At 40.4% G+C, this 15,359-nt stretch overlaps 2 protein-coding genes and 2 long non-coding RNA genes across 4 annotated transcripts in view; 3 read left to right on the top strand and 1 right to left on the bottom strand.

Moving 5' to 3' along the window:
- LOC102080650 (protein NLRC3-like) overlaps nt 1-15,359 on the top strand; it is a 56,550-nt gene that overhangs the window by 19,567 nt on the left and 21,624 nt on the right. The gene's annotated exons all lie outside the window — the stretch shown is intronic.
- LOC112844685 (uncharacterized) lies at nt 3,499-5,143 on the bottom strand. The gene is made up of 2 exons (XR_003217414.1): nt 4,782-5,143; nt 3,499-4,707 (listed from the first exon to the last, which is right to left on the bottom strand). It is a non-coding gene; the product is annotated as an uncharacterized LOC112844685 (long non-coding RNA).
- Nucleotides 7,872-9,782, top strand: LOC106097372 (butyrophilin-like protein 10). The gene is made up of 2 exons (XM_025904306.1): nt 7,872-8,632; nt 8,730-9,782. Exons 1-2 carry the CDS (start codon nt 8,287-8,289, stop codon nt 8,819-8,821), a joined length of 438 nt encoding a protein of 145 aa, XP_025760091.1. The 5' UTR covers nt 7,872-8,286; the 3' UTR covers nt 8,822-9,782.
- Nucleotides 11,211-12,428, top strand: LOC102081109 (uncharacterized). The gene is made up of 3 exons (XR_003217429.1): nt 11,211-11,290; nt 12,193-12,230; nt 12,323-12,428. It is a non-coding gene; the product is annotated as an uncharacterized LOC102081109 (long non-coding RNA).

Here is a 15,359-nt window from a genome sequence, read left to right as displayed (position 1 = left end):
CAAAAACACAAAATAAAAGTAAAAATACTAAAAGGGATAACTAGAATAAATAAGAATAAGAATACAAAGGAATTGCAAGTATTTCAAGTATTTCAAGTATTTCAAGTATTGAAGTCTATTGCACCGTTGGTTTTTAACAAAAAGTATTACACAGTGAAAAGGGAGTAGTAGTCTTTTTAGCAGTCACTTGTATTATTTACATAGGCCTGATTTTGGGCCTGCTGGATCTGTCTCAAGGCGTTCAGGGCATCAGTCATGTTTGATGAGTGTACATTGTCTGATGTGTGTGTGTGTCATTTCTCACTCAATCAACAAGTGCACGTCTGTTCAGGTGTGTGTTTCTCTTCATTCTGAGTCAGTGTGTGTAGATGTGTATGTTAGTGTATGTTGGCGTGTTTATCACTTTCCTGTTCTGGTGTTTTGGGTAAACCACGGCCTGAAGCGTGTCCTGGGGTCCTGCCCTCCTCCTTTTCAGTCCGGTTGCGACCATTGCTGCTGCTGCTCAAAGTTCAGTCTGTCCTGGTTTTGGCCCCAATTGGGGCAGTCCTTTCTTCTTCTGTGTTTTGTCCATTCTGAGGTGCCTTTTGACCTCAGTTGCTCCTCCTGTCTCTGGCACGCCCTTTCTTCTGCTGCCCGATCATCCGTGTTGGTCCGTCACTGTCCTGTACAGTGTTAATGCATAGTTATCAAGGTCAGCATTCTTTTGCTCGGCCTTACTTTTCATTCGGGCTTAATGGGCGTCTCGTCACAGCTCTGTCAGCTGAAGCTGTCTGGAAATCTCCCCCGTGTAGTGAAACGGGCCTTGGATTTAACGCTCTCCGTTTCTGCTGCATGAGATCGCTTTCCTGTAGCACTGTTGACATTTTTAGATTGTTGTTATAGGTCCAGCTGCTGCAGCATTTGGTCAGGGTCAGGGTCAGAGATGGTAGAGGGGAGAGCAGGAGTCCAGGTCAGCTTCGGCTTTCAGGACCGGCAAAGCAGCCTGTAATTAAACATAAAGAGAAAAAACAAAAACAAAACAAAAACAGACGAACAGGAAAATGATGTTGTATTGGCTGTGTTATTCAGAGAGGGGAGAAACACCGGGCCAGGCCCTGTGTCAGCCTTCTCTCCCCCTTTTTGTTTTTCCTCACAATATAATTAACTCATAACCCACCAAGTTGACAGGACAACACAGGTAGATATTAAAATTCGTAAGATCACGTTTAAAAGCACAAAAAAGGAATTTTCCTTCCTTCAGTAATCACTTGTATGATTCAATCAGCAGAAAACATCTCACCATTTGACTCTTAACCACTAAATTTGTTGTTTCATCACTGGTTGGTCATACCAGTCTCGTTCTTTTTGAAGTTGTTGTCCTGCAACCCAGAGAGTTTATTTGTTAGTAGTGGATAAACTTCAGCATTTGATAACAAAACTATTAAGTTTTCCCTGTTTTAACACTAATGAGGGATATAGGCACATGTGTTGGCTGTAGTGTAAGCTGTTCTTCATTGCATGTATGTGTGTTAGTAGCTTGCATGCAGGGCCTCTGGGACTGTCTCACCCAAAAGAACATTTTCTCAACAGTTGCCTTTCACTCGCGTGTGTTAAGAAAGGCAAATGTGCTTGAAGCAGTTGTGAGATTATTATGCTGTTATATATTACATTATACCTATAATCAAAATGAGTGAATCATGATACTGCTGTAGGCCACATCACACTTCTGAGTTAAAAGAATGTGAAAATCATTAGATTTATTAGATAGGTTTGTATTATCCTATGCTGCTGATTTACTGTGAGTGAGTTACACTGTTTCATGACATTTCATACTGCCGAGTTATGAAAAGAATATTGTATTCAGAGAGTAGGGGCCTCTCTCTCTTTTTTTTTCCTCTTTGTGATAGTAAAAAGAACAGAGCACATGCCGTGGGAGCGTCACCCCCACCTTTGGTGGAAGCAGAAAAACAGGGAGCCAAGGTCATAACTCAGGCTCACTAAGAGTTAGAAAGAATATGAATGCTTAGTTTGTGGCTGTGGCGCATTTTGTATAGCTTCTTTTCTTTGTTTAGTAGCTTTCTGCCTTCACCTGAGGGTGTGCCCTAAGCATGTGACTTCAGGTCTCCATAATTGGAGTTTATTTAAAGATAAATAAGATGATTTCATATATTGCTCGCAGATCATGCATTAGACGGTATGTTGCAGTATTAGCCTGCTTCAACACTTAAGCAAAACATCACTCTTTGTTTTATTATTATTATTATTATTATTATTATAAATTCTCCTTTCTCAAAAACAGAAAATGAAATTGTAGTTGTTCTTGGTTGAGAAACACAAAACCTCCCTTTTCTCCCTTTTTTTTTTCAAAACAAGAAACTAAGTTTTAACTTTTCTGGCTTGTCACCTAAAACAAAACAGACAACCCAGCTCTCAGCTGGCTCTGAACTTATCATCATCAAGGACACATGGTGAGAGCCACTTCAGAAGTTACAGTACTCATCACTCAAGCAACATTTCAAAAAACAAAAGAAACAAAAAACAAAACTCAGCACACTGCACAGAGAACAACAACAAGACATAACTGAAGATGTTGTTCTTGTTTGTTCTCCTTGAATTTTAGAATAAAGTTATTACATCTGCATTAGTAAATCATATGCCTAACCATTATGTGCCACTGTGATCCACAAGTATGATCACAAATTTAGTCATTTTTCAACCCAACAAAACAAAAAACAAAACAAAACAAAAACAAGTTACTGATGGCTTGAACGCTTTACACACGAGTCAGGATGCAAAAAGGCTGCTGCCAAAGACAAATCAGAAGCGTGAGGGAAAAAAAAAACAAAAAAACTGAGCCCACAGACGGCTTCATGTTTGAGCTTTGATAGCTGTTTCCCTCCCTCTGATGTGTTCTTATGCAGCTCCTGCTCTAAAAAATGTGTAACCTGCTCATCAGCTTAGCAGTGACCATATATTTAATTCAGCTTCTCAATTGTGTAGCTTTAGCTGTTGTATACAGGGTTTAGCTTGTTAGTTGTTAGTATAGGTGTGCTCTATATTTCAGCAATGTCTCATCTAGGATGACAGGTTTTCAAGCAGGTCAAGTGCCTCTATGCACTTAATTAGTTTACATATTTTCTTTATTTTCTTCATCTCATATGTCATTATACTGAATTTGAGCAAACCTTAAGCTTGATGCAGACTACTTCTAACAATTATCCACCTCACATCATAGCTGACTGAGGTGCCTCTTCATATTAATATTATGTTAATGTTATTATCTTTTTATATAACAGCAATAGTATATTACAATATTTTATTTATATTTTATTTTGCATCCATCGAGGGATGGGGGTGATCTGCAGTTTCACCCCGTCCCAAGCTGGAGACATTTTCCTTTTCACACATTTTCCTTGGCTGAACAATGACAAAACCTTAATATACCTTATGCATCTCTCTATTTCATTTAATATGTGTTTGTGTGAGTTATGTATTTTCTTTCGTTCTATTCATTCTGGGCATGGTCTTCATCCTATGTTTCATTGTTAATACCAGTTTACAGGTTGTTATCCTTGCTTTTATCAATTTGAGACATTACAGTTGTTTTATTTAACTTTATTCCTCTTGCATTTATATGTATTCAGTTGGGTCTGTTTCCAGCCCTTTTTAAACTTATACTTGGATCTCTAATTTTTTACTTGACGAGGGATTATTATATTCTTCCTAGTCTGAACTGCTTCTTTGTTTCTTACAGTCACGTACAAAATGTCCCTCTTTTCCACACCTCCAGCATGTAGTACTAAAGTCACTGTTTGGTGTGTGTCTAAACCTGTCTCTACCCCCTGCTCCTGCCCTACGCATTCCTCTCCCTCTCTTTTGGCCTCTGAAACCTCCCCTGTAGCCTCCACTGAAAGCTGTGAGAACAGTGTCAGCGTCGAGGGCAAAAACTGAGACCTTCTCTTTCTTTTTCACCACTGTCTGTGCATGGTTAGCATATTGAAACGCCTCATCTGCTGTGCCCGTATCTTGCGTTACCCAATTCTTTTCTACATGAGACCTAATGGGTGGTAGTAATCCTTCAATGAAAGTGCATTTAAATAGATTTTTATTTTCCTCTTTCTTTTTCTTATTTTCAGTTCTCCTTTCAGCTTCAGTTTCCCATGCTTGGAAAAGTTTATATTCTTCTTCACGTTTTAATTTCTTCTTTGGGTCTTTTGTTAATGTAATTTCTTGTTTCAGGACAGCTTTCAACTGGGTAACAGCTGAGGGATTGCATTTCCCTTCCCAGCTGTGGTTTTTAGCTTTTTGTGGATTTCTCCACCTATTTGCACTTATTCTACCTGCTCCGGTTTGTTGTTTTTCTAAACATTCCTCATCAGGTGTTAATTTTGCTTGTTTATTCCCCATTGTCAAAGATTTTGCTGGGCTGTCACTGGCACGCTTGACTTCAGAGTGGTTGCTGATACGCCCTTCTACTTCACTTCTAAAAAATGAAGCGGTATCAGTTTTACGAGATAAAACTCAACCGTTCTCATTTGTCACCAGTACGTGAGCCTCAGCAAAGAAAACAAATAAAATAGAAGTAGTTCAGCAGCGTATTGTGCTGTAAAATCAACTTACTTCCAGACACATACACACACATAGACATTTGCGCGCTTTTACTAATTCGGTTCCTTATGGCGATTCCTAACCTATTTTATTTGTCGGTTCATTAAGGCGATTCCTAACCTATTTTATTTGTCGGTTCATTAAGGCGATTCCTAACCTATTTTATTTGTCGGTTCATTAAGGCGATTCCTAACCTATTTTATTTGTCGGTTCATTATGGCGATTCCTAACCAAAGTAGTGTTTCTCACCTCTCAGACGTCTCACTGGTGATTCGGATCGTCAGACTGAATCCCGCCGCCGTGGACCAGACTAAAAACACCGGCCTGGACCCGAATTCACACGTTCCAGGGCTTTCGGCCTCGTCTAAGAGGGCTGTGCACAGACTTCGGTGCTGGCTCCACGGCGTCAGGAAACAGTATGCCAGATCCTGGAACAGAGTCACAGATAACAGTTCTGATGTTTCTGCCCCGGCTACGAAGGACCAAAATAAATGTCAAGAGATTTACTCTAAAGACACTTCTTCAGCTAAGAGTCTAAGGGTAGAAACACACACAGACGCTGTGGTTTTCACTTGTATACAAGGGCGGTCACAGAACGCTCACACCAGAGTGGGGGCCCTGTGATGCGCGCTCTGTTCTTGCACTTGTCTTTATTTATATACAAAAATAATACAACAGTGAATACGTCTATTCATAGGCAGAGGAAAGTTAGTGCGTAGGGAGTGAAGATAAGAGTGGTTCAGGTGTATGCATGTGTGTTGTGGGATACAGAAAGACGCGGCCTCTCTTCTCGTTAGGGAGCGTCAGATAAGAGTGTCCAGCTCTCCTCTTCCTGCTTGTTCAGCTATTATCGCTGTGAGAAAGAATTTATAAAACAGTCTTGTAGTGGACAACAGTCTAAGTCATCAAAAGGTCAACATACAGTATTCTATCATATGCAAACTTATATCATTAAAAGCTTATACTGACTACTAAGTACAATTTTCCATTGACACTGAGACTTGACTAAAATGAGGGGTTTAAAAAACTGATATGCTGCTTAATTTCTGAGAGCATGTGATCAGGTGAAATAATCAAAGTGTCCGTTTTATCTGCATTTAACTGGAGGAAAATGTCATTTAACCATTGTTTGATTTCTGACAGACGATTATTAAAACATGAGAATTTATAATTGTCCACAGACCTATTTGAAAATGAAGGGGGATCGCGCTTTAAAAAGCCCAGCTCCAACACTGTGGGAAAGTTTATCTGCCTTGCTTCACACCATGAACTCTGTGGTGCTTTTTTTTTTTTTTAAGGCAGCTTAAAACACATCTGTTTAGAGAGGCATGTGGGTAATGTTTGTGTGTAATATGTTGTTTTGTTTGATATGCTTTTATATTCCCCATGTGAAGCACTTTGCAATAGCTTCTTTTCTTATAAAGGGCTATATAAATAAATTTCACTTACTTACTCGCAAAATAAACCACAGTGGCTTCTACAAGTTAAACAAGTAAAATAAATGATCATACTGATGACTATACACAGAATGCTAATCATGCTAAACATGGTGCAATGCTTTAGGAGCATTTTGCCTCTCTAGCCCATGACTGCACTGCATCAAATGCTCAGCAACAAAACAAGAAAGAATCCTTCGAGTGAAAGTGTTCCATACCAAAAACACAAATAGGACAATAGGCAGAGCAGCTATGCCTCAGCTTACTCTTGGAATTGGGTGGGGCCTCATTAGCACAGCATAACATGAAAAAACACAACGTTCTTGGTGGTACTGCTTATATTATTTAGGCAGGTGAGTACCAGTAGTGATCCCAGATGATCTGGGGATGACTACTGGTACTGTTATCTCATTGGAACAGCACTTTAGTACTCGAATAGTTTAAAACGCAAGCATTAAGCTCCACAGAGTATGCAGTGAAGCTTCGGTCTTTGTTCTGTAACTGTTCGCAGATGTTACCTGATCATGGATTAATCTCTGCCACAGTGTTGCTGACAGAGCAATGTTTGGTGAACAGCATCTTCTTTTCATGACATTGAACATCATTAACATGCAATCCTTCACAAACTGCCCACGGTTAATGGTTTTCAAGACTCTGCAATTAGTTCACTAACCACATAACTTGTTTTAACCGCAGCAAACTGGAACAAAAATACTTCAGCATCCTTCTTTCTTGATCTTTTCCCTGTTTGTCAACCACTTTTCCTTTTAGTGTTGGAAAGCAGCATCTGCTGCTTCTCCTACTGCCCGATCTCACCAAAGACTGCACTTACTTTGTAATGTTTTTGCATTTAATAAAATAAATGAGTTTTTTATTACACAAGAAATGGTTGTCCTCACTGTGAGAATAATTGAATTAAAATTAAAACGGACAAATTGCATTATATTTTTTATCTGAAACCTCCATATTTTGCTATTAGAATTTTTATTTGTTTAGAAGGAACTCAGTCCAGTCAGTGGGCAGTAAACTGTGTGATCACTGAACCAAGTGGATGTTACGTATGTGAAGGTTCTCAGTCATCCAGGTCATCGTAGTTTAAGGAGCTTGGAAAGAAAAGCATCTGGACTTCTTTAAGTTGCTTGAAGACGTTTCACCTCTCATCCGAGAAGCTTCTTCAGTTCTAAGGGTCAATTGGTGGAGAGTCCCAGATTTAAACCCAGAGGGAGTTTGCCCCCCCGAGAGGGACAAAGGACCCCCTGATGATCCTCTAACTAATCACATGAGCCAAGGTGTGAAAGCGGGTGTGGGTCACAATCAGCCAGGGTTTCGGGTGAGCTCATTGTTAAACCTGGCCCCACCCTATCATGTGATTTCCTGAGGTCAGATGGCCCAGGATGTGAGTGGGCGTTAAGGCGTCTGGGGAGGGAACTCAAAACTGGATTATAGATGGCAGACAGTTGGTGTCGTAAACCACCGCCTCTGTTCAGAGATGGTCGCTCACAGTGGACATAGATGGCCTCTTTCACTCCTCTTTCAAACCATCTGTCCTCTCTGTCCAAAATGTGAACATTGGCATCCTCGACAGAGTGACCTTTATCCTTTAGATGCAGATGAACTGCTGAGTCTTGTCCTGTGGAGGTGGCTCTTCTATGTTGTGCCATGTGTTTATGAAGTGGCTGTTTGGTCTCTCCGATGTAGAGGTCTGGGCATTCCTCGCTGCACTGTACAGCATACACCACGTTGTTAAGTTTATGTTTAGGAGTTTTGTCTTTGGGATGAACCAGTTTTTGTCTGAGTGTGTTGCTGGGTCTGAAGTACACTGGGATGTCGTGCTTGGAGAAAACTCTCCTGAGTTTCTCTGTTAAACCTGCTACATAGGGGATGACAATGTTGTTTCATTTGTCTTTCTGATCCTCCATAGTTGGTGTCTGATCTTCTTTTCTGTGCATCTTTGCTGACTTGATGAAAGCCCAATTAGGATAACCTAATTATCCTAATTGGTAGCATTAATGGATGTTAGGAATGAAAGGGCCTGACAGAAGACACAGAAGCCACTTTAAATCCACACTGACAGCAGACATTACTGTGAAGCAGCACATGAACACAAACCTCACAGCACCATCACAATCTGATCGTCTCCACAAGCTTAAAGAGCTGCTTTCACTTTCTAGATCTCTGTCCTGTTTCCTTCTGCTCTGATCTGCTTCTGTCCTTCAGCCTTATCTACAACTCTGAACACCTGCAGCTGCTGTCTATAAAGGTAATGTTGTTTGTTGTCCTTTCAGACTGTCTGGTGGAGGTGAAGGAGGAGGAGGAGTCTGTCCAGCTGCCCTTCAAAACCACAGAAAACCTTCCTGAAGATGCCACAGTAGAGTGGGACTACTGTGAACCTGAATGCAGGAAGGTCCACGTGTATGAGAACGGCTCTGACCAGCCTGACAAACAGGATGAGGAATACAGGGACCGAACATCAATGAATGAAGACCCTCTAAAAACTGGAGACCTCAGTCTGACCCTGAAACACCCCACAGAGAGAGACAGTGGGAGATACAGATGTGAAGTCAAGCGTGGCTGTAAACTTCTCAGAAGGAAAAGGCTGTTTCTCAAAGGTTAGTTGGTTCATTTGGTCTGTGTGTGTGTGTGTGTGTGTGTGTGTGTGTGTGTGTGTGTGTGTGTGTGTCTGACAGTCTTGTGTCTCCTCTGCAGGGAGAGTTCAGGTCCAGGATCAAACAGGGGACATCAGGAACAGAAGCAGCTACATTGATCCGACTCCTCTGATGGCTGATCAATCAGTTTGATCTGTGTTTGGTTAAGAGTGACGTTACTGTGGAGAGTGTTGATGAATCGGATGATGAAAAAGAGTATAGTTACAGTTCAAGTACAAAATGGGACAGTTTTCACAATGACATCTTTTTTTTTCTATATAGTGATTACACAACAACTTTACACTTTCAGAGGTCTTTATTTTTTGTCACACAGAAAACTGTGAACATTTTCATATTTACTAAAAGCTTCCCTGCTGCAGAGGCTTTACTACACACTGTGAATGTTCTCCAGCAATGATGGTGATGAGCGTTTCCATGAGGTCAGAGTACCTGCTGTCTCAGGAACAGCACACGTGTGACCTGTTAAAGTAGCTGTTCATGTGTTTATCATCCATCTCACTTCCACTTTGTTAGTCGGCCTCTTTATCACCAACTTTTTACCTCACAGTCGGTTGAGTCCACCATCGGAAACAGTCCCACTGGTATTTCTCCAGAAAAAGTCTAGTCTAGTTAATATTATGTTTAAATTAACTAAGTAATTATTTAATTAACCACACGCCCACTGTGGAAACAATAAGCTGAGTATTAATGCTTCCTGACATTCATCAGGTTTACTTCATTTAATTGTGAAAATGTTTTTATTGACTGTTTAAATATATTTAAATATTTAAATATATTTCTCTGACTCTGAGTTATTAATGAAGTAATGTCTCATTTAGAAATGACTTTTTAAAATTTGTCTTAGAATTTAGAATTTGCTAAATTAACTTAATTAACTTAATAACTGAGCTGAATAAATTCACTGCACGGCCATATTATATATCCATTAACCCATTAGCCCCCTCTGTCATGGCTCTGGCAGCATCCAGCCTTCCTCCTTTTCTGTCTGTCCCTAGGGAGGAGGAAGAGGATGATGATGATGATGATGATGATGATGATGATGACGAGGAGCTACTTGAATTTCCCAGTTTGTAATAAATATCTGTAAACTTGTGATGGCTGTCTGTGTGTGCGTATTATTCGTGACCTCAGTTTGCTTTTTAAATACAGGCCTCATCTAACAAACTCCTAATCACAAAAATAAAGTTTTAATAACATCTCAAGCTCTGAATATGAATATATGCTCTTCTAACATGTGGTCGTACTCACTTCACTGTCAGTTTGACACTGATGCAGAGTTATTATAACCATATAATAATACAGGATCTAACATTGCATCTCCTTCACTCAGGGTAAACCCATTATAGACCACATCTTACTTAAGTTAACACTCTATTCTTTATTATTTATTACATCTAAAAATGTTCTAGTCCTGTTCAGCTGTAGACGTCAGGACAGGTAAACTATAACTCAGAATGATTTTTTTTTTTTTTAATCAAAAAAATGTTTAAAGGAAGGATTTTTGATTGGAAAAACAGGATTACTGGTAGAAAAAGAAGGAAGGGGTGGGATTAAATTAGCTGAATTTAGATTAATTCAGCAATTTCTGCAATCCTTCAGTTAGTGAGATTTCCTGCTAGCTACAGACACATTACATCAGCGTGTCCTCGGGCTTGTTTTCTGTGTGAGTATGATTTAGCTTTTGAAGAGGTCAAACAACAGTACAGACATCAGGGCAGCAGCCTGCAAGCATTTAACCGAGATGGACTGTAACCCTGGTACACTTACAGATGAGCTCTGTGCTGTAGTCACAACTGCAGTTCTGAGTTTGCTGTGTAAGAAAATATAACCTGCTGACTGATTACAGGGAGATAAAATATCAACATATGGAGCGTTTCCTTCACAAGGATCAGCTAGATTATTACACACAGAGCGCCTCTGAGGGTCCCTCGTCTTTCTTCTTGGATCCTTCCTGTCTTACCCACACAGGCCACTTGAGGCACTATATCACAGCCCACGATACATCACACACACACGTCCTTACACTTAGTTAACAACAATAAAAGGGCCTGTGTTTCAAACTGAGACAGAAAAGGAGAAGTTTAAAGATGGGAAGCAAGAACAGGAACTGAGTCAAGATGTGAGTTCATAGAGTGTTATTGAATTTTTTTACTTTGATCGTCTTCAGAAACAATGAAATGTGTTTATATTTGTAGTAAAGACACATCAGTCCACTTCATCACTAACTTAAAGTGAAGCCAGTGAGTTTGTGTGTAAAGAAAACTTTGAAGTTTAATCTGATGTTTGAATTGGACAAACAGGTGTTATCTAAAGTTACACTGTAAAAAATCTGAACACCTTTTACTGTCTAACTATGAAATCGGTGAGATGTTGTTTCCAGTGTCTGCAGCACTCTCATGTCTCATTGTTCCTGAGTTGTGGTTCACACACAGACACTGTTCTGGAAGTGAAAGTAAACTTTTCTTTGTGCGTCAGCAGTTTCTGGTGACATGTTAGCTGTTCTGAGTGTCAGTGAGTTTACGTTGTTTCAGTGTGTTTGCTGAAGATTTAACAGAAACACCAGGCTGAAGATGTTTCTGCTATTTCTGCTCCTCATGAACGGTAATGTTATTATCACAGGTCTTATATATGAATCATTTACTGTATTTATACATGTGAAATGCTGTTACTGTTAATGATGCAGTGATTGGGATCATTATTTATAATCTAGTCACAGCTGTGGTCAGAACAGGCATGAATATGCTGGTAACTTGGAGGGTTTGATGATTTGACCTGTTTGTTCTTAGGGTGGAGAGATTGTACAGCATCCACCTTTACTGAGTTTAAAATTCGGTGCACAAGCTTTAATATATTTTGGATCTACACGGGGCCAAACGTGTACATACATTACATGTAAATTCAATGACGTAACTTAACAGTCACAAAATTTGTATCCATAAGAGAATTTCGCACCATTCCTAAACTAAATACAGAATAAGGAGGAATAAGGAAAGAGCACCACGGGCTGTTAATAATGACGGTCTTTGATGCTGTAGATTTTACTATGAACCCCAGTACAGGAAAGTCTGGAACGACTCTCTGCTTATAGGTCGAAGTCTCTGATCCCACAAGTATTACTGCCAGTAGGGAAACAGCTCGGGTGGAGCAGGGCAGGAGACTCACCCAGCTCTGACTGCTAGCTGTCCAAATGTGGATCCTGCTTTCACTAAAGCTGTGCTTGCCAGGATGGCCTTGCAGTCAAGCACCTTCAGTCACATCCATCATCAGCTGCTCTAAATCTGTGAATTTGATTACTAACCAGGTTATAGTTTAGTCGCCTGTAAAATAGGCACCAAGGATCTGTTAGGTTTTAAGGTTTCACCAGTCTATCAAATCACCTAAATTATTCTAATGAATCTACTAATGGTGATTTCTAATGTTGACCTGGAGAGGAGAGAGGATGAGGAGCACATCGAGGCCTGGAGATGCACTTATCTCTGATCTGTGTCAATATAATCACACAGGAAGGGAACCAAATCCTTGGAGGTTAAAATCCAACACGGTAAAAATGAGCAGAGAAAAAGCCAAAATGATAAATCCAACATGTAAAATCCACAGTGTTCAGCTGTGGCTGATCCTCTGGTGAACTTTCAGGGTCGGATCTCCTGATGATGTTCTCCACTCATCACAGGGAACTAGAAGAAGAAACCTGAATGTTCCCAGGAGCCAACATCTGTTATACTTTATTATCACTAAGACGACTAAACCATCTATGAGTTCATGTGAGCTGCAGTTCGCCGCGTGGACACTGGGAAACCCACAGCATGCAGTTAATTTGTGTTCTGTTGTTTTGTGTCCTCAGTTTCCCAGCATGCTCTGGCTGTGGAGGTAGAAGGAAATGCAGAGGCAGAGTCTGTCCAGTTGCCCTGTCAGCATTCAGGTTTTATACCTGACAACAATCCCACAGTGACGTGGACCCGCAATGATCTCAATCCCACAACTGTCCACCTGCGACGAGAAGAAGGAGATGATCTTAAAGGACAAAACCGGCGTTACAGCGGGCGCACATCGATGAGGCCTGATGCTCTGGACTCTTTAGACTTCAGCCTCACTCTGAGAAAACCACAACTGACCGACAGCGGCAAACATAGCTGCACCCTCAGTGATGGGAGGAAAGAACGGAGACTGACAGATGTACAGCTGCAGGTCAAAGGTCAGCCACAAACCTCAACACCTATAATTCCAGGTCAAAGGTCAATACTCTTCAGAGGTCTATGTCTGTTTATCCTCTTATACTACAGTACCCATAATGCAGTTCATGAGTCGTTCTGTCTCACTCACCCAAACCTTGGCAAGAGCTGAACACAAACCTCCCACCAAAACATGGAAATCTGAATCCGCCTTTGATCATATTCACTGTTTGGTCAGACCAATGGTTCAAATGTAAGAATAACTACATTAGAAGCTGCATTTATTTCATCTGCAAGGAGATTATCTTCTGTTTTCTTTCATTCCTGCAGTCTTGTTGGTTCTTTTTCAGCCCTTTGGGAAATTCAAAACGTGCTGCATGCTGAGAAACAATTCTGAATGATACCAGAGTGCAGTGTTGGTCAAGTTACTTGAAAAAAGTAATCAGTAACTAATTAATGATTACTTCCCCCCAAAAGTAATCCCGTTACTTTTCTGATTACTTATTTTCAAAAGTAATTAATTACTTAGTTACTTAGTTACTTTTTAAAAACCCAATTTACAACCTGAATAGGTGATAAAGCGATAGATCTTTCAGCCCAGTTTTACTTTTTCTGCATAATCCATCATACAAAATGTAATCAAATGGAAAAGTCTCTTTTTAAAACTTGTTTTATTAGTTTTAATCTTTTAACTTTATGCATCAAACAAAAATTAAATTATATGCAACATTCTCTGACTGGAAGAAATTTGTTTAACATTTAAACCTATTTTCTGCACATTCCAGCACATAAAACAAAATATTTTTTTGTGTTTACACTCACTCTTTCAAATAGATGCAAGTAAAACACAGCAGAAAATAAATAAAGTCAAAGGCTAGTTGCTCTATTTTCACCTGTAAAGCAGGAAGTGTGGGGTAGGCGGAGGTTTACCCTGGTGCAGGTGTGCCGCAGCGGTCAGTGGAAGAATCCGCGAGTTTCTCTGGGAATTTCACATTACGTCGTAGCGCACTCAGTGCTTGCTTGGAAGTTTAGGGGTTTAAAAAGAAGTTTTCTTCCCACGCAGTGAACAGTGGACACTAATGTTTTTGTCACTTTTTATGGAATCAAACTCAAAGTAAGGTCAGTACTTCCACGCTTTAAACGCTGCACGCTCATACTCTCTCCCGCACTCGATATATTATCCATTGTTGATCTGCACACAGCTGTTGCCACGAACGTCGCACTCGCTTACGTCACTGTCATGAGACATTCTCGCAAAAAACTCACGGTTTTAGTAACGCAGTAACGCAGCGTTCCTACGGGAAAGTAACGGTAATCTAATTACCGTTTTTGTAATAGTAATCCCTTACATTACTCGTTACTTGAAAAAAGTAATCAGATTACAGTAACGCATTACAAGTTACAAGTAACGCGTTACTGCCCATCTCTGCCAGAGTGTGACATCAAGTAATTCTGACTAAGTGTCTAACTCACATGCCAGAAAACACAGAGTGAAGCACACGTGGAGGTGGTGCCCTCAAAGCTCAGTGAAGTCTCTAGAGTCAATAATCATCACAGGCATACACAGAAGCAAACTACTGCTTTTTGAACTAGACCACAGTTCAGCCACTGGTCATCACAAAACTATATAAATTCATTTTGACTGTGCAGGAGCTGAATATCACACAGTCCATCTGTGATCTTCAGTTCTTCACTTTCAATTTAAATCCTGCATCACAGTTCTTCAGAAAAGACTCCTGGTTGATCTGCAGGGTCAAATTAGCAGAAAAGATGAACTTCAGCATTTTCCTTTGTCTGTACAGCTCATGTTGTGCTTTGTTGTTCTCTCAGCTGACAGAGAGGAGGTGGATTCAGGGGTGGAGTCTGTCCAGTTGCCCTGCAAAACCACACTTCATCTGGCTGAAGGCGCTAAAGTGGAGTGGATGGACAGTGGTGATCATAAGGTTCATGTATTTCAGAATGGCCTGGACCAACCAGTTGAACAGAGTAAGGATTACAGAGGACGAACAGAGATGTATGCAAACCTGGTGAAAACTGGAGACCTCAGTCTGTTCCTGGACCGCCCCACAGAGAAAGACACCAACATCTACACCTGCACCGTCTACAGCAGGGAGGGAAACATCCTGCTGATGAAACAAGTGAAGCTCTATGTCAGAGGTCAGTGCTGTAGATACATACTGATACCTGCCTCTAGTGTTATGAGTGAAGCAAAAATGAAGAAAGAAATCAAAGTAATGCCACCATCAGAGAAGACAGAAGGTAACACTTGTAACCTAACAACCAATCACAGCAGGGCAACCCTCCAGGTGATCCAATCTAACAATCAGTACTAAAGATCCAGGTCAGAGTTCAGGGTCGGCAACGTTGGTGGGAAATTTCTTCAGATGTGTTGGGTTTTGATTTTGTGTTTCTGTCTTTTCTTATTGACAGAATACAAATCCTCTAACATAATAATAATCACAGAGCCATGCGTCATTGTTGTGTTCATCATTTCTATTGCT

Source organism: Oreochromis niloticus, linkage group LG3, assembly GCF_001858045.2.
Source record: "Oreochromis niloticus isolate F11D_XX linkage group LG3, O_niloticus_UMD_NMBU, whole genome shotgun sequence".
NCBI classification, from domain to species: domain Eukaryota; kingdom Metazoa; phylum Chordata; class Actinopteri; order Cichliformes; family Cichlidae; genus Oreochromis; species Oreochromis niloticus.
The sequence above is the reverse complement of the archived record's forward strand: the minus strand, read 5'-3'. Positions and strand labels throughout refer to the sequence as shown.